Genomic DNA, 24676 nt, shown 5'->3' with positions numbered 1-24676 from the left:
CTCTGTATCCCTTCCTCTCTCTCTCTATCCCCTCCTCTCTCTCTCTCTATCCCCTCCTCTCTCTCTCTGTAATCCCTTCCCTCTCTCTCTGTATCCCTTCCTCTCTCTCTAATCCCTCCACTCTCTCTCTCTCTCTCTCTCTATTCCCTCCTCTCTCTCTCTCTGTATTCCCTCCTCTCTCTCTATTCCCTCCCCTCTCTCTCTGTATTCCCTCCTTTCTCTCTATCCCCTCTCTCTCTGTATTCCCTCCTTTCTCTCTATCCCCTCCTCTCTCTCTATCCAATCCTCTCTCTCTCTCTGTATTCCCTCCTCTCTCTCTATTCCCTCCTCTCTCTCTGTATTCCCTCTCTCTCTCTATCCCCTCCCTCTCTCTCTATCCAATCCTCTCTCTCTCTCTGTATTCCCTCCTCTCTCTCTATTCCCCTCCTCTCTCTATTTCTCTCTCTCTGTATCCCCTCCTCTCTCTCTATTCCCTCCTCTCTCTCTCTCTGTATTCCCTCCTCTCTCTCTATCCCCTCCCCTCTCTCTCTCTCTCTATCCCCTCCCTCTCTCTATCCCCCCTCTTCTCTCTCTCTATTCCCTCCTCTCTCTATATATACCCTCCCTCTCTTTCCCTGTCTATCCCCTCCTTTCTCTCTCTATCTCCTCCTATCTCTCTATATCCCCTCCTCTCTCTATCTATCCCCCCTCCGCGCACTATTCCCTCCCTCTCTCGCTATCCCCTCCCTCTCTATCTATCCCCTCCTCTCTCTCTCTCTCTCTCTGTGTATTCCCTCCTCTCACTCTATCCCTTCCTCTCTCTCTATCCCCTCCTCTCTCCCTCTCTAATCCCTCTCTCTCTCTCTCTCTCTCTCTCTCTCTATCCCCTCCTCTCTCTCCCTCTCTCTAGCCCATCCTCTCTCTCTATCCCCCCTCTCTCTCTATTCCCTCCTCTCTCTCTATCCCCCTCTCTCTCTCTCTCTCTCTCTCTCTCTCTCTCTCTATTCCCTCCTCTCTCTATATCCCCTCCCTCTCTCTCTATCCCCTCCTTGCTATATTCCCTCCTCTCTCTCTCTCGCTATCCCCTCCTCTCTCTCTCTATCCCCTCCACGCTCTATTCCATCCCCTCTCTCTGTATTCCTTCCTCTCTCTCTATCCCTCCCCTCCCTCTCTCTCTCTCTCTCTATTCCCTCTCTCTTGCTATCCCCTCCTCGCCCTATCCCCCTCCCTCTCTCTCTATTTCCCCTCTCTCTCTCTCTATCCCCTCCTCTCTCTCCCTCTCTCTAGCCCATCCTCTCTCTCTATCCCCCCTCTCTCTCTATTCCCTCCTCTCTCTCTCTATCCTCTCCTCTCTTTCCCTGTCTATCCCCTCCTCTCTCTCTTTATCTCCTCCTCTCCCTCTATATCCCCTCTCTCTCTATCTATCCCCTCCTCGCTCTATTCCCTCCCCTCTCTCGCTATCCCCTCCTCTCTCTCTCTATCCCCTCCTCTCTCCCTCTCCATTCCCTCCTCTCTCTCTCTATTTCCACCTATCTCTCTATATCCCCTCCTCTCTCTCTATCCTCTCCTCGCTCTATTTCCCTCCCCCCCTCTCTCTCTCTCTCTATCCCCTCTCTCTCTCTCCTCTCTCTAGCCCATCCTCTCTCTCTATCTCCCCTCTCTCTCTCTATTCCCTCCTCTCTCTCTCTATCCCCTACTCTCTTTCACTGTCTATCCCCTCCTCTCTCTCTTTATCTCCTAATATCTCTCTATATCCCCATCCTCTCTCTATCTATCCCCTCCTCGCTCTATCTCCTCCTCTCTCTCTTGCTATCCCCTCCTCTCTCTCTCTATCCCCTCCTCTCTCTATCCCCTCCTCTCTCCATTCCCTCCTCTCTCTCTCTGTATTCCCTCCTCTCTCTCTGTATCCCTTCCTCTCTCTCTATCCCCTCCTCTCTCTCTATCCCCTCTCTCTCTCTATCCCTTCCTCTCTCTCTATCCCCTCCTCTCTCCCTCTCTAATCCCTCCACTCTCTCTCTCTCTCTATTCCCTCCTCTCTCTCTCTCTGTATTCCCTCCTCTCTCTCTATTCCCTCCCCTCTCTCTCTGTATTCCCTCCTTTCTCTCTATCCCCTCTCTCTCTGTATTCCCTCCTTTCTCTCTATCCCCTCCTCTCTCTCTATCCAATCCTCTCTCTCTCTCTGTATTCCCTCCTCTCTCTCTATTCCCTCCTCTCTCTCTGTATTCCCTCCTCTCTCTCTATCCCCTCCCTCTCTCTCTATCCCCCCCTCTCTCTCTGTATTCCCTCCTCTCTCTCTATTCCCTCCTCTCTTTCTCTCTCTCTGTATTCCCTCCTCTCTCTCTATTCCCTCCTCTCTTTCTCTCTGTATTCCCTCCTCTCTCTCTATCCCCTCCCCCTCTCTCTCTCTCTCTATCCCCTCCCTCTCTCTATCCCCTCTTCTCTCTCTCTATTCCCTCCTCTCTCTCTCTATACCCTCCTCTCTTTCCCTGTCTATCCCCTCCTATCTCTCTATATCCCCTCCTCTCTCTATCTATCCCCCTCCGCGCACTATTCCCTCCTCTCTCTCGCTATCCCCTCCTCTCTCTATCTATCCCCTCCTCTCTCTCTCTCTCTCTGTGTATTCCCTCCTCTCACTCTATCCCTTCCTCTCTCTCTATCCCCTCCTCTCTCCCTCTCTAATCCCTCTCTCTCTCTCTCTCTCTCTCTCTCTCTATCCCCTCCTCTCTCTCCCTCTCTCTAGCCCATCCTCTCTCTCTATCCCCCCTCTCTCTCTATTCCCTCCTCTCTCTCTCTATCCTCTCCTCTCTTTCCCTGTCTATCCCCTCCTCTCTCTCTTTATCTCCTCCTATCTCTCTATATCCCCTCCTCTCTCTATCTATCCCCTCCTCGCTCTATTCCCTCCTCTCTCTCTCACTATCCCCTCCTCTCTCTCTCTATCCCCTCCTCTCTCTCTCTATCCCCTCCTCTCTCTATCCCCTCCTCTCTCCCTCTCCATTTCCTCCTCTCTCTCTCTGTATTCCCTCCTCTCTCTATCCCTTCCTCTCTCTCTATCCCCTCCTCTCTCTCTATCCCCTCCCTCTCTCTCTCTGTATTCCCGCCTCTCTCTCGATCCCTTCCTCTCTCTCTATCCCCTCCTCTCTCCCTCTCTAATCCCTCCACTCTCTCTCACTCTCTATTCCCTCCCCTCTCTCTCTATATTCCCTCATTTCTCTCTATCCCCTCTCTCTCTCTCTGTATTCCCTCCTCTCTCTATTCCCTCCTCTCTCTCTGTATTCCCTCATCTCTCTCTATTCCATCCTCTCTCTCTGTATTCCCTCCTCTCTCTCTATTCCCTCCTCTCTTTCTCTCTCTCTGTATTCCCTCCTCTCTCTCTATTCCCTACTCTCTTTCTCTCTCTCTGTATTCCCTCCTCTCTCTCTATCCCCTCCCCTCTTTCTCTCTCTCTATCCCCTCCCTCTCTCTATCCCCTCTTCTCTCTCTGTATTCCCTCCTCTCTCTCTATCCCCTCCCCCCCTCTCTCTCTCTCTCTCTCTCTATCTCCTCCTCTCTCTCTATCCCCTCCTCTATCCCTCTCTATTCCCTCCTCTCTCTCTGTATTCCCTCATCTCTCTCTATCCCCTCCCTCTCTCTATCCCCTCTTCTCTCTCTGTATTCCCTCCTCTCTCTCTATCCCCCCTCTCTCTCTCTCTCTCTCTCTCTCTCTCTCTCTCTCTATCCCCTCCTCTCTCTCTATCCCCTCCTCTATCCCTCTCTATTCCCTCCTCTCTCTCTGTATTCCCTCATCTCTCTCTATCCCCTCCTCTCTCTCTATCCCATCCTCTCTCTCTGTATTCCCTCCTCTCTCTCTATTCCCTCCTCTCTTTCTCTCTCTCTGTATTCCCTCCTCTCTCTCTATTCCCTACTCTCTTTCTCTCTCTCTGTATTCCCTCCTCTCTCTCTATCCCCTCCCCTCTCTCTTTCTCTCTATCCCCTCCCTCTCTCTATCCCCTCTTCTCTCTCTGTATTCCCTCCTCTCTCTATTCCCTCCTCTCTCTCTGTATTCCCTCCTCTCTCTCTATCCCCTCATCTCTCTATCCCATCCTCTCTCTCTCTCTCTCTCTCTCTATCACCTCCTCTCTCTCCCTCCTCTCTCTCCATCCCTTCCTCTCTCTCTATCCCCTCTCTCTCTCTATTCCCTCCTCTCTCTCTCTATCCCCTCCTCTCTTTCCCTGTCTATCCCCTCCTCTCTCTCTATCTCCTCATATCTCTCTATATCCCCTCCTCTCTCTATCTATCCCCTCCTCGCTCTATTCCCTCCTCTCTCTCTCGCTATCCCCCTCTCTCTCTCTCTCTCTCTCTATCCCCTCCTCTCTCCCTCTCTATTCCCTCCCCTCTCTCTCTGTATTCCCTCCTTTCTCTCTATCCCCTCTCTCTCTCTGTATTCCCTCCTCTCTCTATTCCCTCCTCTCTCTCTATCCCATCCCCTCTCTCTATCCCACCCTCTCTCTCTCTCTCTATCCCCTCCTCTCTCTCCCTCTCTCTAGCCCATCCTCTCTCTCTATCCCCCCTCTCTCTCTATCCCCTCCTCTCTTTCCCTGTCTATCCCCTCCTCTCTCTCTTTATCTCCTCCTATCTCTCTATATCCCCTCCTCTCTCTATCTATCCCATCCTCGCTCTATTCCCTCCTCTCTCTCTCGCTATCCCCTCCTCTCTCTCTATCCCCTCCTCTCTCTATCCCCTCCTCTCTCCCTCTCTATTCCCTCCTCTCTCTCTCTGTATTCCCTCCTCTCTCTCTATCCCTTCCTCTCTCTCTATCCCCTCCTCTCTCTCTCTATCCCCTCCTCTCTCTCTCTCTCTGTATTCCCTCCTCTCTCTCTATCCCTTCCTCTCTCTCTATCTCCTCCTCTCTCCCTCTCTAATCCCTCCACTCTCTCTCTCTATTCCCTCCTCTCTCTCTCTGTGTGTATTCCCTCCTCTCTCTCTATTCCCTCCCTCTCTCTCTCTGTATTCCCTCCTTTCTCTCTATCCCCTCTCTCTCTCGCTATCCCCTCCTCTCTCTCTCTGTATTCCCTCCTCTCTCTCTATCCCCTCCTTTCTCTCTATCCCATCCTCTCTCTCTCTCTGTATTCCCTCCTCTCTCTCTATTCCCTCCTCTCTTTCTCTCTCACTGTATTCCCTCCTCTCTCTCTATTCCCTCCTCTCTTTCTCTCTCTCTGTATTCCCTCCTCTCTCTCTATCCCCTCCTCTCTCTCTCTCTCTCGCTCTCTCTCTATCCCCTCTCTCTCTCTATCCCCTCCTCTCTCTCTTTATTCCCTCCTCTCTTTCTATCCCCTCCCCCCCTCTCTCTCTCTCTATCCCCTCCTCTCTCCCTCTCTAGCCCATCCTCTCTCTCTATCCCCCCTCTCTCTATTCCCTCCTCTCTCTCTCTATCCCCTCCTCTCTTTCCCTGTCTATCCCCTCCTCTCTCTTTCTATCTCCTCCTATCTCTCTATATCCCCTCCTCTCTCTATCTATCCCCTCCTCGCTCTATTCCCTCCTCTCTCTCTCGCTATCCCCTCCTCTCTCTCTCTCTATCCCCTCCTCTCTCCCTCTCTATTCCCTCCTCTCTCTCTGTATTCCCTCCTCTCTCTCTATCCCTTCCTCTCTCTCTATCCCTCCTCTCTCTCTCTATCCCCTCCTCTCTATCTCTCTATCCCCTCCTCTTTCCCTCTCTATTCCCTCCTCTCTCTCTCTCTGTATTCCCTCCTCTCTCTCTATCCCTTCCTCTCTCTCTATCTCCTCCTCTCTCCCTCTCTAATCCCTCCACTCTCTCTCTCTCTCTCTCTCTCTCTATTCCCTCCACTCTCTCTCTCTCTCTGTTTATTCCCTCCTCTCTCTCTATTCCCTCCCCTCTCTCTCTCTGTATTCCCTCCTTTCTCTCTATCCCCTCTCTCTCTCTGTATTCCCTCCTCTCTCTATTTCCCTCTCTCTCTCTGTATTCCCTCCCTCTCTCTCTATCCCCTCCTTTCTCTCTATCCCCTCTCTCTCTCTCTGTATTCCCTCCTCTCTCTATTCCCTCCTCTCTCTCTGTATTCCCTCCTCTCTCTCTATCCCCTCCTCTCTCCCTATCCCATCCTCTCTCTCTCTCTGTATTCCCTCCTCTCTCTCTATTCCCTCCTCTCTTTCTCTCTCTCTGTATTCCCTCCTCTATCTCTATCCCATCCTCTCTCTCTCATTGTATTCCCTCCTCTCTCTATTCCCCCCCCTCTCTCTCTCTCTCTCTCTCTCTCTCTCTCTCTCTCTCTCTCTCTCTCTGTCGCTCTATCCCCTCCTCTCTCTCTATCCCCCCTCTCTCTCTCTTTTCCCTCTTTTCCCTCTTTTCCCTCCTCTCTCTCTATCCCCTACTCTCTCCCTCTATATTCCCTTCTCTCTCTCTCTATCCACTCTATCCCCTCATCGCTCTCTCTCTCCTTCTCCATCAAACAAAATAATATTTTATTTGTCACATTCTTAGTAAACAACAGGTGTTGACTAAGAGTGAAATACTTATTTACAGGCCCTTCCGAACAATGCAGAGACAAAAAAAAGTATTATAATAATAATAGAAAATAGAAAAAAAATAACACGAGGAATAACTACACAATGAGTAAAGATCACTTGGCTATATACATGGGGTACCAGTACCGAGTCGATGTCAAGGGGTATGAGGTAATTGAGGTAGATATGTACATATAGGTAGGGATAAAGGGACTAAGCGACAGGATATACACTGAGCATACCAAACATTAGGAATCTTCCTAGTATTGAACTGAATCCCTCTCTTTTTCCCTCAGAAAAGCCTCAATTCATTGGGGCATGGACTCTACAAGTTGTCGTAAGCGTTCCACATGGATGCTGGCCCATGTTGACTCCAATGCTTCTCACACATGTGTCAAGTTGGCTGTATGTCCTGTGGGTGGTGGCCCATTCTTCATAAACACAAGAAATTGTTGAGTGTAAAAAACACAGCAGTGTTGCAATTCTTGACACAAACCGGGGCGCCTGGCACCTACTACAGTACCATATCCCGATCAAAGGCTCTTAAATATTTTGTCTTGCCCATTCACCCTCTGAATTTACATTTACATTTAAGTCATTTAGCAGACGCTCTTATCCAGAGCGACTTACAAATTGGTGAATTCACCTTCTGACATCAGTGGAACAGCCACTTTACAATAGTGCATCTAAATCAGAAGGGCTTTATCCTATCCTCCTTAAATGGAAGGTGGTGATTTGTCTTGCCCGTGAGGGAGTTTGTTCCACCATTGGGGGGCCAGAGCAGCGAACAGTTGCTGAATGGCACACATGCACAATCCATGTCTCAAGGCTTAAAAATCCTTCTTTAACCTGTCTCCTCCCCTTCATCTACACTGATTGAAGTGGATTTAACATGTAACATCAGTAAGGGATCATAGATTTCACCTGATTCACCTGGTCAGTCTATGTCATGTTCCTAATGTTTTGTACACTCAGTGCATAATAAACAGTAACAGCAGCGTATGTGATGAGTCAGACGAGTTTGTGCAAAAAGGGTCAATGCAAATAGCCCGGGTAACTAGAGTTGACGTCGGAAGTTTACATACACTTAGGTTGGAGTCATTAAAACTAGTTTTTCAACCACTCCACACATTTCATGTTAACAAACTATAGTTTTGGCAAGTCTGTTAGGACATCTACAAGTAATTTTTCCAACAATTGTTTACAGACAGATTATTTCACTTATAAATCACTGTATCAAAATTCCAGTAGGTCAGAAATGTACATACACTAAATTGACTGTGCCTTTAAACAGCTTGGAAAATTCCAGAAAATGATGTCATGGCTTTAGAAGGTTCTGATAGGCTAATTTACATAATTTGAGTCAATTGGAGGTGTACCTGTGGATGTATTTCAAGGCCTACCTTCAAACTCAGTGCCTCTTTGCTTGATGTCTTGGGAAAATGAAAAGAAATCAGCCACGACCTCAGAAAATAAATTGTAGACTTCCACAAGTCTGGTTCATCATTGGGAGCAATTTCCAAATGCCTGAAGGTACCACGTTCATCTGTACAAACAATAGTACGCAAGTATAAAGACCATGGGACCACGCAGCCATCATACCACTCAGTAAGGAAACGCATTCTGTCTCCTAGAGATGAATGTACTTTGGTGCGAAAAGTGCAAATCAATCCCAGAACAAGAGCAAAGGACCTTGTGAAGATGCTGGAGGAAACAGGTACAAAAGTATCTATATCCACAGTAAAACGAGTCCTATATCAGCATAACCTGCAGGAGGGACTGGCGCACTTCACAAAATAGATGGCGGGAGGAAAATTATGAGGGAGGAAAATGAGGGAGGGAGGGAGGAATGAGGGAGGAAAATTGAGGGAGGAAAATTATGTGGATATATTGAAGCAACATCTCAAGACATCAGTGAAGAAGTTAAAGCTTGGTCGCAAATGGGTCTTCCAAATGGACAATGACCACAAGCATACTTTCAAAGTTGTGGCAAAATTGCTTAAGGACAACAAAGTCAAGGTATTGGAGTGGCCTTCATAATGCCCTATAGAAAATCTGTGGGCAGAACTGAAAGAGTGAGTGCGAGCAAGGAGGCCTACAAACCTGACTCAGTGACACCAGCTCTGTCAGGAGGAATGGGCCAAAATTCACCCAACTTATTGTGGGAAGCTTGTGGAAAGCTAACTGAAACATTTGACCCAAGTTAAACAATTTAAAGAAAATGCAACCAAATACTAATTGAGTGTATGTAAACTTCTAACCCACTGGGAATGTGATGAAAGAAATAAAAGCTGAAATAAATAATTTTCTCTACTATTATTCTGACATTTCACATTCTTAAAATAAAGTGGTGATCCTAACTGACCTAAGACAGGGAATTTTAACTCGGATTAAAAGTCAGGAATTGTGAAAAACTGAGTTTAAATGTATTTGGCTCAGGTGTATGTAAACTTCCGACTTCAACTGTATTTGTTATCTATTTAACTAACTATTTAGCAGTCGTATGGCTGTTCAGGGTCCTGTTAGTTCCAGATTTGGTGCATCTGTACCGCTTGTGGTAGTAGAGAGAACAGTCTATGAGACAGCCTACAGGGAGTTCAGAGACCTGGCAGTGTGGTGTCAGGACAACAACCTCTCCCACAACATCAGCAAGACAAAGGAGCAGGTTTCCTGACTACAGGAAACAGAAAACCGAACACGCCCTCAGGCACATTGATGGGGCTGTAGTGGAGCAGGATGAAAGCTTCATGTTCCTCTGTGTCCACATCACTAAGGAATTATCATGGTCCACTCACTAACACAGTTGTGAAGAGGGCATGACAATGCCTCATCCCCCTCAGGAGGCTGAAAAGATTCAGCATGGGCCCTCAGATCCTCAAAAAGTTCTACAACTGCACCATTTAAACCATATACAACTGCTTCTTGACTGGCTGCATCACTGCTTGGTATGGCAACTGCTTGGCATCCGACTGCAAGGCGCTACAGAGGGCAGTGTGTATGGCGCACTACATTACTAGGGCCGAGCTCCCTGCCATCCAGGATCTCTGTACAAGGCCGTGTCAGAGGAAGGCCCTAAAAATTGTCAAAGACTCCAGCCACCCAAGTCATAGACTGTTCTCTCTACTATCGCTTGGCAAATGGTACCAAGTCACCAAGACTGGAACCAACAGGAACCTGAACAGCTTCTGCCGCCAAGCCATAAGGCTGCTAAATAGTTAGTTAAATAGATATCCCGCCTCACTCTTTTCCCTTTATTCCCATCCATCTCACCCACTCAATCTTTACTCGGATCCTCTCTCTTCTCTCTCATCCTCTATCTCACCCTCTTTCTCTATAGCCATTATCTTCTGTTGGTCATCGTTCTTTATCGTCCATGTGTCACTCCCACCCAAACCACCCTAGAAGCTGGTGTGATTGTGTTGTGTGTTTGGGGTGGTGTGATTGTGTCTGTACAGTATGTGTGGGGTGGCAGAGAGAATGGAAAATTAGTCCAGGGGATTATCAGAGATTATCAATGTTTATTTTCTGTGAGTAACTACCCCTCCGGCATACAGGTGGAACAAGGGAAATTAACTGACAAACAGGGCGATTACCTGATCTGTCACAACACTTGTCAGCCTAAAACAGATATTAGCCAACTGTGAATATGTCAACAACTAATTATCAATAATCAGAAAGAAAATCCAACCTAAGGGGAATATTGAATGATAGAATGTCCTAAAATGGACACTGACGTCAGACAAACAAAACATACAAGATGGAACAAGAGTCTGAAATGCTGTCAGCACAGAAATGCTTTAACATATCCCAGCACTTCACTCCTAAACTGTAAAGACTCTTACAGTTGAGCCCTACGCCAGCTGCCTGTCTGACCTCTCCAGAAAGGGGTCTTCACTATGGCCAAAAAATAAGGGGTTGGTTTCCCGGACACAGATTAAGCCTAGACCTAGACTTTTTGAGTTGGTCTCTGGATGGTTCTCTGACTTCCTGACTTGATTCACACTCTTTGGTGGGTTCATCAGTCCTCAATGATTCTCAACTCCTAATATTGAGCAAATTACAATCACTGGAGTATCTGACATAGACTTTGAAAAGGCCCCCGCGAATAGGCTACCAGTGTAGCAAATGCTACTGGTTGGTGGTAAGCTTTCTTGACTTGGTAAATCATTTTTGCAAAAACATGGCTAACCTTTGTTTAACCAGTTAAACAGCTGCTATTTTAGCTCTAAACCGCTGCTATTTTTTAGCTGCTATTTTTTAACTTTCTAGCTAATAGGCCGTTGAGAGTTTACACTTCATCTTCCAATTATAATGTGGGGAGGTCAAAACAGTGAAAAACGATCTACCATATCTATTAATTTCAAAAATAAATGTTGATTACTTCGCCTTGCCATTATCATTCACCTGATGATAAGACAAGATATGGAAAAAAAAGTTGAACAGGTTGAAGACCCCTGCTCTGGAGGGGAATGAAATGACTGAGTGAAAGGGATGGAGGACTCACCAGGGCACAGAGTAGGTCCACAACCTCCAGGATGAGCTCCTGGTGTCCGATGCGGGTGACCCCCAGCTCCTCCAGCTCCTGGTGGGTGATACGAAGCAGCTGGTCTCCTCCCACCTTCTCTCTCTCAAACGTCTTAATGTACTGCAGCAGACAGTCATCCAGCCCTGGAGGGAGAGGAGGAAATAACACAGTGAAAAGTCTCATTACATAGGGATATGTTCAGGTAAACAGATTTGGCTTACTCCTCTCTGCTGCTATCTGCTACTGCTTTATACAAGTACTGATGCATGTATAATTGAGAAATAGCATATTTAGCATATTGTTTTGAGAGACAACATAATATTATTTAATTAACAATAATCTTGGTATCAACTCCATCTATCCAGATTATTACCAAGACCAATGCAGGCAGTGTGTTTCAAATGTAAGCTCCAACGACCTCAGTCCCTCAAAGGCATCACTCTAAATATCGTGTGTGAAGATGTTATGTTATCTGGTCAGGGCAGTGTGAAGAAACTTTCTCTTGTCAGCTCTGCAGTCCTGAGGGGTTTACAGTGACTCTATCGCTCCACCTTGTCTCTTCCCCCCCACTCTCTCTCTCTATCTCTGACTGTGTGTGTGTGTGTGTTTGTGTCTCTCATTTCTGGGCTTTGAAACTGCAGCCTGTGAGTGTGTGCCAGTGCTTGGTTTAACGAAAATGGACAAACAGAGATCTCAGAGATGAACATAGTGCCTTTCTAGGCATCGCTGAACAGATATACACACACAGACTCACCAAGCTTTAATCAACCACGTCGCACAGACCTCCACACATGTCCAACAAATTACAGTGGTATGTACAACCCACAAACAACCAACTCTTTCCACATACCATTACATACGCATAACCCCTACGCATACCATTACATACGCATAACCCCTACGCATACCATTACATACGCATAACCCCTACACATACCATTACATACGCATAACCCCTACGCATACCATTACATACGCATATCCCCTACGCATACCATTACATACGCATAACCCCTACGCATACCATTACATACGCATAACCCCTACGCATACCATTACATACGCATAACCCCTACGCATACCATTACATACACATAACCCCTACGCATACCATTACATACGCATAACCCCTACGCATACCATTACATACACATAACCCCTACGCATACCATTACATACGCATAACCCCTACGCATACCATTACATACGCATAACCCCTACGCATACCATTACATACGCATAACCCCTACGCATACCATTACATACGCATAACCCCTACGCATACCATTACATACGCATAACCCCTACACATACCATTACATACGCATAACCCCTACGCATACCATTACATACGCATAACCCCTACACATACCATTACATACGCATAACCCCTACGCATACCATTACATACGCATATCCCCTACGCATACCATTACATACGCATAACCCCTACGCATACCATTACATACGCATAACCCCTACGCATACCATTACATACGCATAACCCCTACGCATACCATTACATACACATAACCCCTACGCATACCATTACATACGCATAACCCCTACGCATACCATTACATACGCATAACCCCTACGCATACCATTACATACGCATAACCCCTACGCATACCATTACATACGCATAACCCCTACACATACCATTACATACGCATAACCCCTACACATACCATTACATACGCATAACCCCTACGCATACCATTACATACGCATAACCCCTACGCATACCATTACATACGCATAACCCCTACGCATACCATTACATACGCATAACCCCTACACATACCATTACATACGCATAACCCCTACGCATACCATTACATACACATAACCCCTACGCATACCATTACATACGCATAACCCCTACGCATACCATTACATACGCATAACCCCTACGCATACCATTACATACGCATAACCCCTACGCATACCATTACATACGCATAACCCCTACGCATACCATTACATACGCATAACCCCTACGCATACCATTACATACGCATAACCCCTACGCATACCATTACATACGCATAACCCCTACACATACCATTACATACGCATAACCCCTACACATACCATTACATACGCATAACCCCTACGCATACCATTACATACAACCGTCCTACTATTATTGTGTAGTTCTTTCCACACAAAGAACTACACAAAAAGTATAATATCTTTATTAAGATCATGACACATTCAAACACTCTCACATTTACTGCACACTTACAGCCCACTCATAACCAACAGTTGGCACAGGTCATTCATGAGTAAACATTTAGCCCCACACTAAACCCACTTGAAACACAGTACCATCCTTCCATCCTTCCCTCCTTCCGTCCTTCCCTCCTTCCATCCTTCCCTCCCCAGTTTGAACAGAGGAGCTGTTCAAACTGATCCTCCTATCCCACTGGCATGCAAACACAGCGATAGCACCATCTCTGTCATTATCTCTGATAACTTTCATTCACAGCTGTACAAATGCTATCTGTCACTGTCTCAATCTGGACTCAACACTCACGGAGACACACACATTCGCTCCAGCACTGACACACACTGCTGTCTCTCACACACACACACACACACACACACACATCATGGATCTCATCTCAAGGACCGTTGCCTCAAATAGGGGCAGACCTAGTTGGCAGAGCTTGATGTTGTCATGGAAATGCCCCCCGCCCCCCGCTCTTCATGGATGGTGACATTGTCCTCACATTGGCTACCAAAAGATACCAATATACATATAAACACACACACACACATGTAAACACACATATACATGTTTAAACACACATATACAATTTTCCTCATCTCTCTCAGTCTCAGTGTTTCTCAATCTCTCCTTCATCCACTCTCATCCCACACTCTCTCTCCCACACTCTTTCTCCCCTTTCTCCTCCCTCGGTCTGCGTCTCACAAAGAAGGCTGTGGAGCCCTCATCTCCTCCTTTTGATTCAATCTCAGTGTGTTCTCTGGCCTGGACCTAATGAAGCATTCGGCTCAAGTTCAGCTGGCAGAGAAATTGTGGAGAAGCAGAAAGAGGAGAGTTCCATGGCTTTGCATACAATTTAAGGGCTTAACAAATCAGCCTCTTTACCCAGTTAATCAAGAAGCATTTGTCAATGAAGAAATCTCCATGTTGCTATAGAAACCATGCAGTGGTGTTTGGAGTAGTGGCTCCTGCAAGACAACAAGCCAACAATACTGTAACTAAACATGTAAGTGAAAAGGTAGAGAGAGAAAAGACCCTTCTGACGTCTTCCCACCAAAACAAGCAGGGACACTGTCTAAAGTATGAATGCTCTGCCCCGCCAGATAACAGAGCTATCTCCCTACATAAACACAGTCGTCTGTTCTAAAGGACAAATACGGATTTGTCCTTTAAACACCTGTATTACACCTCAATTCAGAGATGGGCTTTGTCATTCTAAATGGGCAGAGCAACCCTTCTATAACAAACTAGCCTTGCTTTACCCCACTTTGCATAGAGCCTTCCCCCCACTTTGCAGAGAAATTCCCCCTTAATCAACTGGCCTGGCCTCCCTAAACAAACAGAGCTATTCTTTGTGATGAGACCAATGGATGAGACAGACAGCCACCCTGACTGGGAAGAGCACACAGAGAGACACAGAGAGAGATGAGATGAGAGATCTGATTAAGAGACTATTAATCTGCTAGCAGTTGAGGCTGCGGTGAGTAAATTGTGTTTAGTGCTGTGATACATTATTGTGTTGGCTTTGTAGGGGAGGGGCACTATGCTAATCTACATCATTTATCAATGTCAAGAGACATGGGCAGGGTGCCAGCCAGTCAGATCAAAACACACACACACACACACACTCAAAGTGTAAGACGATAAACACACTTTAACCAGAGAAACATGCTGAAAATGTGTACACACATACTCTATAGTCTATACATACACTCACTTACCCAACATATGGCACATAATAATAATATTCAATAAACTATCAAAATAAAGAAAGTTGCCCAGTCCATGTATAAAACAGCAATTGAATGGGTATTTACCAACGTCTCGGCATCCCTGTGCCTTCCTCAGGGCCAGTGTGACTTTCTTTATTTTGATAGTTTAAAGTTTATTCGCCGTTAGTCAGCACCTCCACACAAACACATTTTTCTGGGTGTGCGCCAGCTCATGTTTTTAATCACATAATAATATTCAAACATCAAATGCATGCAATGTTATCCAACACAAGTGAGGAAATTGGTCTAATTTTCGAGATGATTCTGCTAGGGCAGTGCATTACAGCTTAGCTAGCTTGACAATCATCTCAGTAATTGCCTTTAGCACAAATTTATGGCAGGTGTTTGTGTGAAAATAACAAATTTAAGATAAAAAATATATATTTTCATAAAACTCTTAGCTTGAACATTAGCCAAGTATTTGCAGCTTTCTAAACCAGGGGCTGGAACCGGTTCAGGGAACGGAACCAAAAACTGGAAAAGACCAAACATTTTCAAGGAACAAAAGTTATCCATACTGTTCTAGAACAGAAACATTATTTTAAAAGCATTATTAATAACATTATAACATTGTTTTAAAAGCATGGGAACCAGTTAATAACATTATTTTACATTCCAGGCATTTTTCAGTGGCATCTTGCACCAAAGGCTACACTTGTCTGTCCATCACGCATGTAATCAACTATCTTGCCTGCTCTATCTGCACTGGTTGATGAAGTCATTTAATGAGCTAATTGTAATATATATATATATATATATATTTCACAGGTTAAAAAAGGAACAGAAAGGAATGATATAAACAGGTACTTTTTGAAGGTTAAAACCAGTTCATTTGCTGGTCGGAAGAGTGGAACGAAACAAAAACAAAAGTGGTTCTGTTCAGAACGTTCCAACCCCTGGTTTAAAATGCAATACATGTGTAAATAAATTATGTGTGCACAATGCACAGTTCACCCTTCATTTAAAATAAGTGGAGGGGTTTCTCAGTGGAGAGGTCTTTGTAGGTGCTGAGAGAGTAGAGAGCTTGGACAGTGCCAGGAGGATGCAGAGAGTGGCATTATGGGAAGGTCACTGGGTGCTCCTATTTGGCCTCAGGTGACATCACTGAGCCCTATGCTAATAATGGAACCTCTGAATGGTAATGTTGAGGTGGAGATGCTGTGGGCCCTTGCGACGGGGAGTATATGAATGGATCCGAGACAAGATTACACAAACTCCATTTCCTTTCCTTTGTGACTGTGGCATCTTCCTACTTCCCTCACTTCACATCCCCATTACTAGACTCTGGGCCTATAACTTGTCTCAGCTCCACTCATCAGATGTGGCTGGGCCACTGTAGGGCCCGCTCTCTGAGATCCAAGCTCAGTTTCTTCCAGTCCTCATCTACTCTCCTTCTCTTCCAATATGCAATATCTTCTCTCCATCAGCTCTGAATATCATCATTATTGTCCTTTTACTGTCTCTTCTGCCATTTCCTCTTTCTCTTCCATTACATCCCTCTAATCCTCCTGTTCCTCTTGTCTTTCCAGGCAAAACACACACACACACACGCCACCTCAAATAGATGTTTTTCACCTCTTCTTCCAATATGAATTGTATGAACTACTGACTCCAGTTTAGAATTAAGTGGAGCGGTAACACTTAATTCACTTCTCAGATGTGTTTAGATAATGTAGGCCAAAAGGCATGCATAATACACATCTCAGACGTGTTTAGATAATGTAGGCCAAAAGGCATGCATAATACATTTCTCAGACGTGTTTAGATAATGTAGGCCAAAAGGCATGCATAATACACTTCTCAGACGTGTTTAGATAATGTAGTCCAAAAGGCATGCATAATACACTTCTCAGACGTGTTTAGATAATGTAGGCCAAAAGGCATGCATAATACACTTCTCAGACGTGTTTAGATAATGTAGGCCAAAAGGCATGCATAATACACTTCTCAGACGTGTTTAGATCATGTAGGCCAAAAGGCATGCATAATACACTTCTCAGACCTGTTTAGATCATGTAGGCCAGAAGGCATGCATAATACATAATACACTTCTCAGACGTGTTTAGATAATGTAGGCCAAAAAGGCATGCATAATACACTTCTCAGACCTGTTTAGATCATGTAGGCCAGAAGGCATGCATATTCGTGTTTAGACAATGTAGGCCAAAAGGCATGCATAATACACTTCTCAGACGTGTTTAGGGGGGGTCATGCATATTCATTTGAGAGAGGGTATGTTTTCTGTCCATTCTATGTTATTGTTTACATTAATTGTGTGTTACTGTAATGTGTTTTGTGTGTATCACATGCCTGTGTATGTCTGTTTTCATATACAGTGCCTTGCGAAAGTATTCGGCCCCCTTGAACTTTTTGACCTTTTGCCACATTTCAGGCTTCAAACATAAAGATATAAAACTGTATTTTTTTGTGAAGAATCAACAACAAGTGGGACACAATCACGAAGTGGAATGACATTTATTGGATATTTCAAACTTTTTTAACAAATCAAAAACTGAAAAATTGCGCGTGCAAAATTATTCAGCCCCCTTAAGTTAATACTTTGTAGCGCCACCTTTTGATGCGATTACAGCTGTAAATCGCTTGGGGTATGTCTCTATCGGTTTTGCACATCGAGAGACTGAAATTTTTTCCCATTCCTCCTTGCAAAACAGCTCGAGCTCAGTGAGGTTGGATGGAGAGCATTTGTGAACAGCAGTTTTCAGTTCTTTCCACAGATTCTCGATTGGATTCGGGTCTGGACTTTGACTTGGCCATTCTAACACCTGGATATGTTTATTTTTGAACCATTCCATTGTAGATTTTGCTTTATGTTTTGGATCATTGTCTTGTTGGAAGACAAATCTCCATCCCAGTCTCAGGTCTTTTGCAGACTCCATCAGGTTTTCTTCCAGTATTTGGCTCCATCCATCTTCCCATCAATTTTAACCATCTTCCCTGTCCCTGCTGAAGAAAAGCAGGCCCAAACCATGATGCTGCCACCACCATGTTTGACAGTGGGTATGGTGTGTTCAGGGTGATGAGCTGTGTTGCTTTTACGCAAAACGTAATGTTTTGCATTGTTGCCAAAAAGTTCAATTTTGGTTTCATCTGACCAGAGCACCTTCTTCCACATGTTTGGTGTGTCTCCCAGGTGGCTTGTGGCAAACTTTAAACAACACTTTTTATGGATATCTTTAAGAAATGGCTTTCCTCTTGCCACTCTTCCATAAAGGTAAGATATGTGCAATATACGACTGATTGTTGTCCTATGGACAGAGTCTCCCACCTCAGCTGTAGATCTCTGCAGTTCATCCAGAGTGATCATGGGCCTCTTGGCTGCATCTCTGATCAGTCTTCTCCTTGTATGAGCTGAAAGTTTAGAGGGATGGCCAGGTCTTGGTAGATTTGCAGTGGTCTGATACTCCTTCCATTTCAATATTATCGCTTACACAGTGCTCCTTGGGATGTTTAAAGCTTCGGAAATATTTTTGTATCCAAATCCGGCTTTAAACTTCTTCACAACAGTATCTCGGACCTGCCTGGTGTGTTCCTTGTTCTTCATGATGCTCTCTGCGCTTTTAACGGACCTCTGAGACTATCACAGTGTAGGTGCATTTATACAGAGACTTGATTACACACAGGTGGATTGTATTTATCATCATTAGTCATTTAGGTCAACATTGGATCATTCAGAGATCCTCACTGAACTTCTGGAGAGAGTTTGCTGCACTGAAAGTAAAGGGGCTGAATAATTTTGCACGCCCAATTTTTCAGTTTTTGATTTGTTAAAAAAGTTTGAAATATCCAATAAATGTCGTTCCACTTCATGATTGTGTCCCACTTGTTGTTGCTTCTTCACAAAAAATACAGTTTTATATCTTTATGTTTGAAGCCTGAAATGTGGCAAAAGGTCGCAAAGTTCAAGGGGGCCGAATACTTTCGCAAGGCACTGTATGTCGCTATTACTGTGAAATGTGTTGTTTGTCTCTGCTGAGCAGAGTACTCATGTGGAGGATTCTAACCTCGCAGTGATGCTCCAACCACTTGTTCATTTACTTATTCACGCCTCCACTGCCTGAAAACACACTCACTCAAAGATTCAGTCAATCTCCAAACGTACACAACAGCTCAGCTGGCTGACTGAGACAGGCACACTAGTGCCTGACTGCTGGGATCAGACACAAAGTAGTTAATAAGTTCAGTACAAGAGTACATTGTCGTCAAGGCGTCAGTGTGTGTGTGTGTGTGTGTGTGTGTGTGTGTGTGTGTGTGTGTGTGTGTGTGTGTGTGTGTGTGTGTTTTTGCCTGGAAAGACAAGAGGAACAGGAGGATTAGAGGGATGTAATGGAAGAGAAAGAGGAAATGGCAGAAGAGACAGTAAAAGGTCAATAAATGATGATATTCAGAGCTGATGGAGAGAAGAGAAAGAGACTCCATATTGGAAGAGATGGAGACCCACCGGGCACAGAAGTCAATTCAACATCTATTCCACATTGGTACAACTTAATTTTATTGAAATGACGTGGAAACAACGTTGATTCAACCAGTGTGTGCCCAGTGGGAAGGTGATATTGACTGAAAGAAATTGAGCTTGGATCTCAGAGAGCTGGCCCAGCCTCAGGTTCTGGGCCCAGGGAGCCTAGTGAGTGTTAAAGATAGGCTTACCAACTGCAGTTACCGCAGGTCACAGTGGCTCAAAAGCACATAGGGCACTACCACCATCAGGTCAAGCATCTCTCCAAAGCAACATGGGCCTACTGCCAACCTTCATCCATTGCCTCTCACACAATACACCTCTCATATGAATCACCAAAAGTAGCACCACATCCATCTTATCTTCTTCATCTACGATATAGTTATTACTGCATTATTACCACCACCTGTGTTGCAGATCTGAAATAGTATTTTTGGATGTAGTTAATAAATAATTGATGTATTTGGTATATGCACTAGATCCACTCCAGAGTGATGATGTAATAGCTATTAGTAATATATTCTCTAGAGTCCATCTTTGACTTTCACTTAGATGGGACTCAGAGAATCAAACAACTATCTCAGCTCCACATCCACAGAAATTAAATACATTAGTGTCTCTCTTATAGACATTTCGGTTTGTTCCATTAATTATATTCTGCATATTCAGAACCATCAACTGCTTCACTTCAAATACCTACAGGTTTGACTGTAAATACTTTTATCCCTTCAGTGTCATTCATCCCAATGCCTTCATTTCAGTGGATCATTTCTCCCATAATGTCAATATTCAGACCGATCTGAAATGGTATTGAAAAGGCAAAGACTGCCTCCATACAGAACTCTTTCAATTACCAATAAACCAACTCATCCACCAGTGTTTTGACATGTTCTCAGGTCCAAGTCTATATCACTGCCAATTCCACAGCCCACATTTCAATTGAAATTTGAATTCCATTAGTGGTATAGAGAGCCCATTATAGTAAATAATATAATATAATAGATTATCAATTTGTTGCCATTATAATTTAATACATTATTTCTGAGGTCCAGCAGGTGTTTTTGTTTCACCTAGTCGCCAATGATGGCACTAGCCTCGCACTGTTAATTGATCAGTGTTAGGCGCATTTGGTGCCGTTATACTTGAGTCCAGAGAATATATATTTCCCAGCATTTTGTGTGCATGTTGATTGGCAACATCTAATGCACATCTTGAAACCGTGGCGTACCTTTCATCCAGTCCACCACTTGACTCGAACTCCACTTGCTCACAGGCTCCATGACCAGAGCCATTGTAGAAGTTTTTCGGGTCTCGCCTGACAAAAGAAACGCTCCAACAAGCCCAAAATTCTCAAATGTTTGGTTCTGTAATCCGTTTTCCTGTTTTATAACAACGACGAAGGAGGTCCAACGGATCTGAGACTACGTTATTTTCTGGGTGGCTTGATTCGATTCGGATAGAGTTATACACATTCCTCTGCGGTTGGTGCTTGTTGTGTTGTGCGCTCGAATAGCTCCCTTGTCTGTCATTAATGCCAGGCGGCTGCACGATTCTGGTGGCACCGTCCGCGACCCTCTCGCCAATTCATCTCATACTACCCTAAAGAGAAGGCATGTAGTGGCGTCTGTGGGTTTATTTCCCAATCGCACCGTGCGGTCCACGCATTCTCCTTCTAGACTGCTACCACCCCATCTGTGAGTCACACAAGCGCTTGCAAGCTCCCCCTCCCTCTCCCCCTCCCCCTCGCCAGACGAACGTTCACTGTATCTCCCTCCTCTTTCTCTCCCTCTCGCCCATGTTTCCCTCGCGTCTTTGTCGTTGCTCACGCCTCCATCATACAAGCAAGCACAGCCTAATGGAAACGACGCTCGTAACTGAAGCGAGGATACTGTAATTTCTCCTTCTCTTATTCTAATCTTCTGGGAAGCAAGATTTAGGCATTCAGTAAAACATTAACATTAATTGATCTGGTTAATTAACATTATGAAAGAGAAGAACAATGTATTTTTATTTGAAATAACAGATAATCAATTTAATAGCACAATATGTATAATAATATGGTATACTTGCACCTCTATACTTTATGAGTTTTTATTGAAAGCTTCTGATAAAAGTCTATTAATTATTAATGGGGCAATCTGCAATTGCTGCTACATTCATTTTTGGATTTAGGTAGGGTATAGGTTACCCTATTATAAGATAATAATGAACGTATGGGCGTTTATTTGAATTGATTATTAACATGAACTAATTGTCCTTGCTTAAAGGGATGATCTGCAATTGATACATTGATTTTTAGACTTAAAATGAATGATACAATAAATTACCAAATGTATGTGGACACCTGCTCACCAAACATCTTATTCCAAAATCATGGGCATTAATATGGAGTTAACCCCCCTCCCCCATTTGTGGCTATAACACCCTCCACTCTTCTGGGAAGGCTTTCCACCTGATGTTGGAACATTGCTGCAGGAACTTGCTTCCATTCGGCCACAAGAGCATTAGCGAGGTCGGGCACTGATGTTGGGCGATTAGGCCTGGCTCGCAGTCGGCGTTCCAGTTCATCCCAAAAGTGTTCGATGAGGTTGAGGTCAGGGATCTGTGCAGGACAGTCAAGTTCTTCCACAGTGTCTTGACAAACCATTTCTGTATGGACCTCACTTTGTGCATGGGGTCATTGTCATGCTGAAACAGGAAAGAGCCTTTCCCAAACTGTTACCACATAGTTGGAAGCACAGAAATAGTATAGAATCTCATTGTGTGCTGCAGCGTTAAGATTTCCCTTCACTGGAACTAATGAAAAAAGCCCCAGACCATTATTTCTCCTCCACCAAACTTTACAGTCAGCACTAAGCACTCGGGCAGGTAGCGTGCTCCGGGCATCCGCCAAACACAGATTTGTCCGGCGGACTTCCAAACGGTGAAGCATGATTCATCACTACAGAGAATGCGTTTCCACTGCTCCAGAGTCCAATGGCGGCAAGCTTTACACCACTCCAGCCGATACTTGGTATTGCGCATGGTGATTTTAGGCTTGTGTGCGACTGCTCTGCCATGGTAACCTATTTCATGATGCTCCCGACGAACAGTTCTCGTGCTGACGTTGCTTCCAGAGGCAGTTTGGAACTTGGCGGTGAGTGTTGCAACAGAGAACAGACGATTTTTACGTGCTATGCGCATCAGCACTCGGCGGTCCCGTTCTGTGAGCTTGTGTAGCCTACCACTTATTGGCTGAGCCGTTGTTGCTCTTAGAAGTTTCCTCGTCACAATAACAGCACTTACAGTTGACTGGTGCAGCTCTACCAGGGTAGAAATTTGACCAACAGACTTATTGGAAAAGTGGCATCCTATGACGATGCCACATTGAACGTCACTGAGCTCTTCAGTAAGGCCATTCTACTGCCAGTGTTTGTCTATGGAGATTGCATGGCTGTGTGCTCAATTTTATACACCTGTCAGCAACAGTGTGGCTGAAATAGCCAAATCTACTAATTTAACAGGGTGTCCAAATACTTTTGTATACATACTTTTGTAAACCCATTAATTATTGAAGAATATAGCTTGTAGATGCTCATGAGCTAAGTTCATCTGTTGTAACCCATCAGAGCCTGGGTCTTGCAAGGCACGCCCAGTTCGCTGAGAATTGAGAGCGCTGGGGGCTGACACATCACATAGATTACACTCCCTATTTAACATATCCACCAACAGACTCAAGACTCAGTCGAGACTACAATGAATCTATTTGACATAACAAAGACATCCCACTCACTCAGGTGGAAGCTATAGAATACTGCCATGAATGCATCCCACTACCACAATATGAATAGGCTTACCGTAGGTTGAGATGCTGCCTCATGAAGTAGGCCTAAAGAAACAACAAACTCAGATTACTTTGAAGTGGTTTTGCTTTACTGGTGGTCTGGTATAATGTGCAAACTGTATGTGGCTTTCATGGCCTTGGCAAGATGTGATGTAACACACCTGTGCACTGAACAATTATAAATCATATGAATTCCTTAATTAATAATCTAGTCTAAAGCAGGGACACAGCCACTTCAGAATCCTCAGTATTGGTAGTTAGGCTGTTGTGAGGAAGTTTCTACTCAGAGAGCTGAGCCTCACTCACAGCCTTAGCCTGCACACTAGCCCCAAACGCACAATACCTCTGTCAGAGAGCCTATAGAGCGTAGATAGAGAGAGAGACTATGGAGCATAGAGAGAGACGTGTCATCAGAACAAAGAGCAACTCTTTTCCCATAACCCCTGACCTGGGCGCAATATCACAGGCTGTTCAGGCTTTGCTCAGTCTTTTTTTCAGTCTATGCTCCGGTCTGGTTAAATTTGAGGTGAAGTTAGACACTATCATGTTATTCATGTAACAGAAATGTTTGTTCCGTCCAGAATAATGGCACAACAAAGAGTCTAGGTTTCTAAAATGCCTTGAAGACTAATTCTCAGTGATATCAATCAAGATGTATATAAAAAAGTAGTGTTTGAAGTCTGAGGATATACAGCAAACAAGAGGCAAGACATAAGATATTAAATAGGCCTCTCTTAGGACAAGCTGTTAACCAAGTCTTGCTTTGTTAAATCAAAGCATCTTGGCTTGTTCTTTGTTTGATTTATGTAAGTTTAGCGATGGTTCCTGTCCCTCTGTCACACCCCCATGGGTATGTGAACACATTTGCTCTGTGTGGGGGTATCGTTGTCAGCATCTCTGACAAATTTAATCCAAAGAATGTGTCATCTGCATTGCAAGGCGGGCATGTGAAATACCATAGCCTTACAGCTGTTCAGTCCATTTTGTCCTTGCAAGTTATGAATGGATGGGCTTTTATGTCACTATTATTTTTCCCATTTTCTGTGAATAATTTATATCCTTGGGGAAGGAAGCTCTCTCTTCTCTCCAGCTATTATTACTCTGCCCTTGTAGACTCGTACCTGTCCCTGTCCTCTGAGTGGGTGTGAGCCGAAATGGGTCGGAGTCTACATCCAAAAGTCTGTTAGGTTTCTTTGAATGATTTGTGAACTAAGTTGTAATTCATAATATTACTGGTATTTTTGGAAATACTGTATGTCCAAAACAGTTGTATACAATTTCAGAGCAGATGAAGAGCCACTTTCAAAACACATTGGGCTAATTCAGCCCAATTCTGATCTTTTTCCACTAATTGGTATTTTGACGAATCACA

At 44.6% G+C, this 24676-nt stretch overlaps 1 protein-coding gene across 7 annotated transcripts in view; it reads right to left on the bottom strand.

Moving 5' to 3' along the window:
* Positions 1–21172, bottom strand: part of LOC135550610 (connector enhancer of kinase suppressor of ras 2-like) — a 68179-nt gene extending 47007 nt beyond the window's left edge. For all 7 annotated transcript variants that reach the window (XM_064981585.1, XM_064981589.1, XM_064981587.1 and 4 more), the window contains exons 1-2: positions 20710–21172; positions 10979–11142 (exon numbers count right to left, since the gene is read on the bottom strand). In XM_064981585.1, coding sequence (XP_064837657.1) covers positions 10979–11142; positions 20710–20773 — 228 coding nt within the window. In that variant the 5' untranslated portion in view covers positions 20774–21172. The remainder of the gene's footprint in view (positions 1–10978; positions 11143–20709) is intronic.
* Between the last annotated feature and the right edge of the window lie 3504 nt (positions 21173–24676).

This window comes from Oncorhynchus masou, chromosome 12 (assembly GCF_036934945.1).
Source record: "Oncorhynchus masou masou isolate Uvic2021 chromosome 12, UVic_Omas_1.1, whole genome shotgun sequence".
Classification (NCBI taxonomy): domain Eukaryota; kingdom Metazoa; phylum Chordata; class Actinopteri; order Salmoniformes; family Salmonidae; genus Oncorhynchus; species Oncorhynchus masou.
The sequence above is the reverse complement of the archived record's forward strand: the minus strand, read 5'-3'. Positions and strand labels throughout refer to the sequence as shown.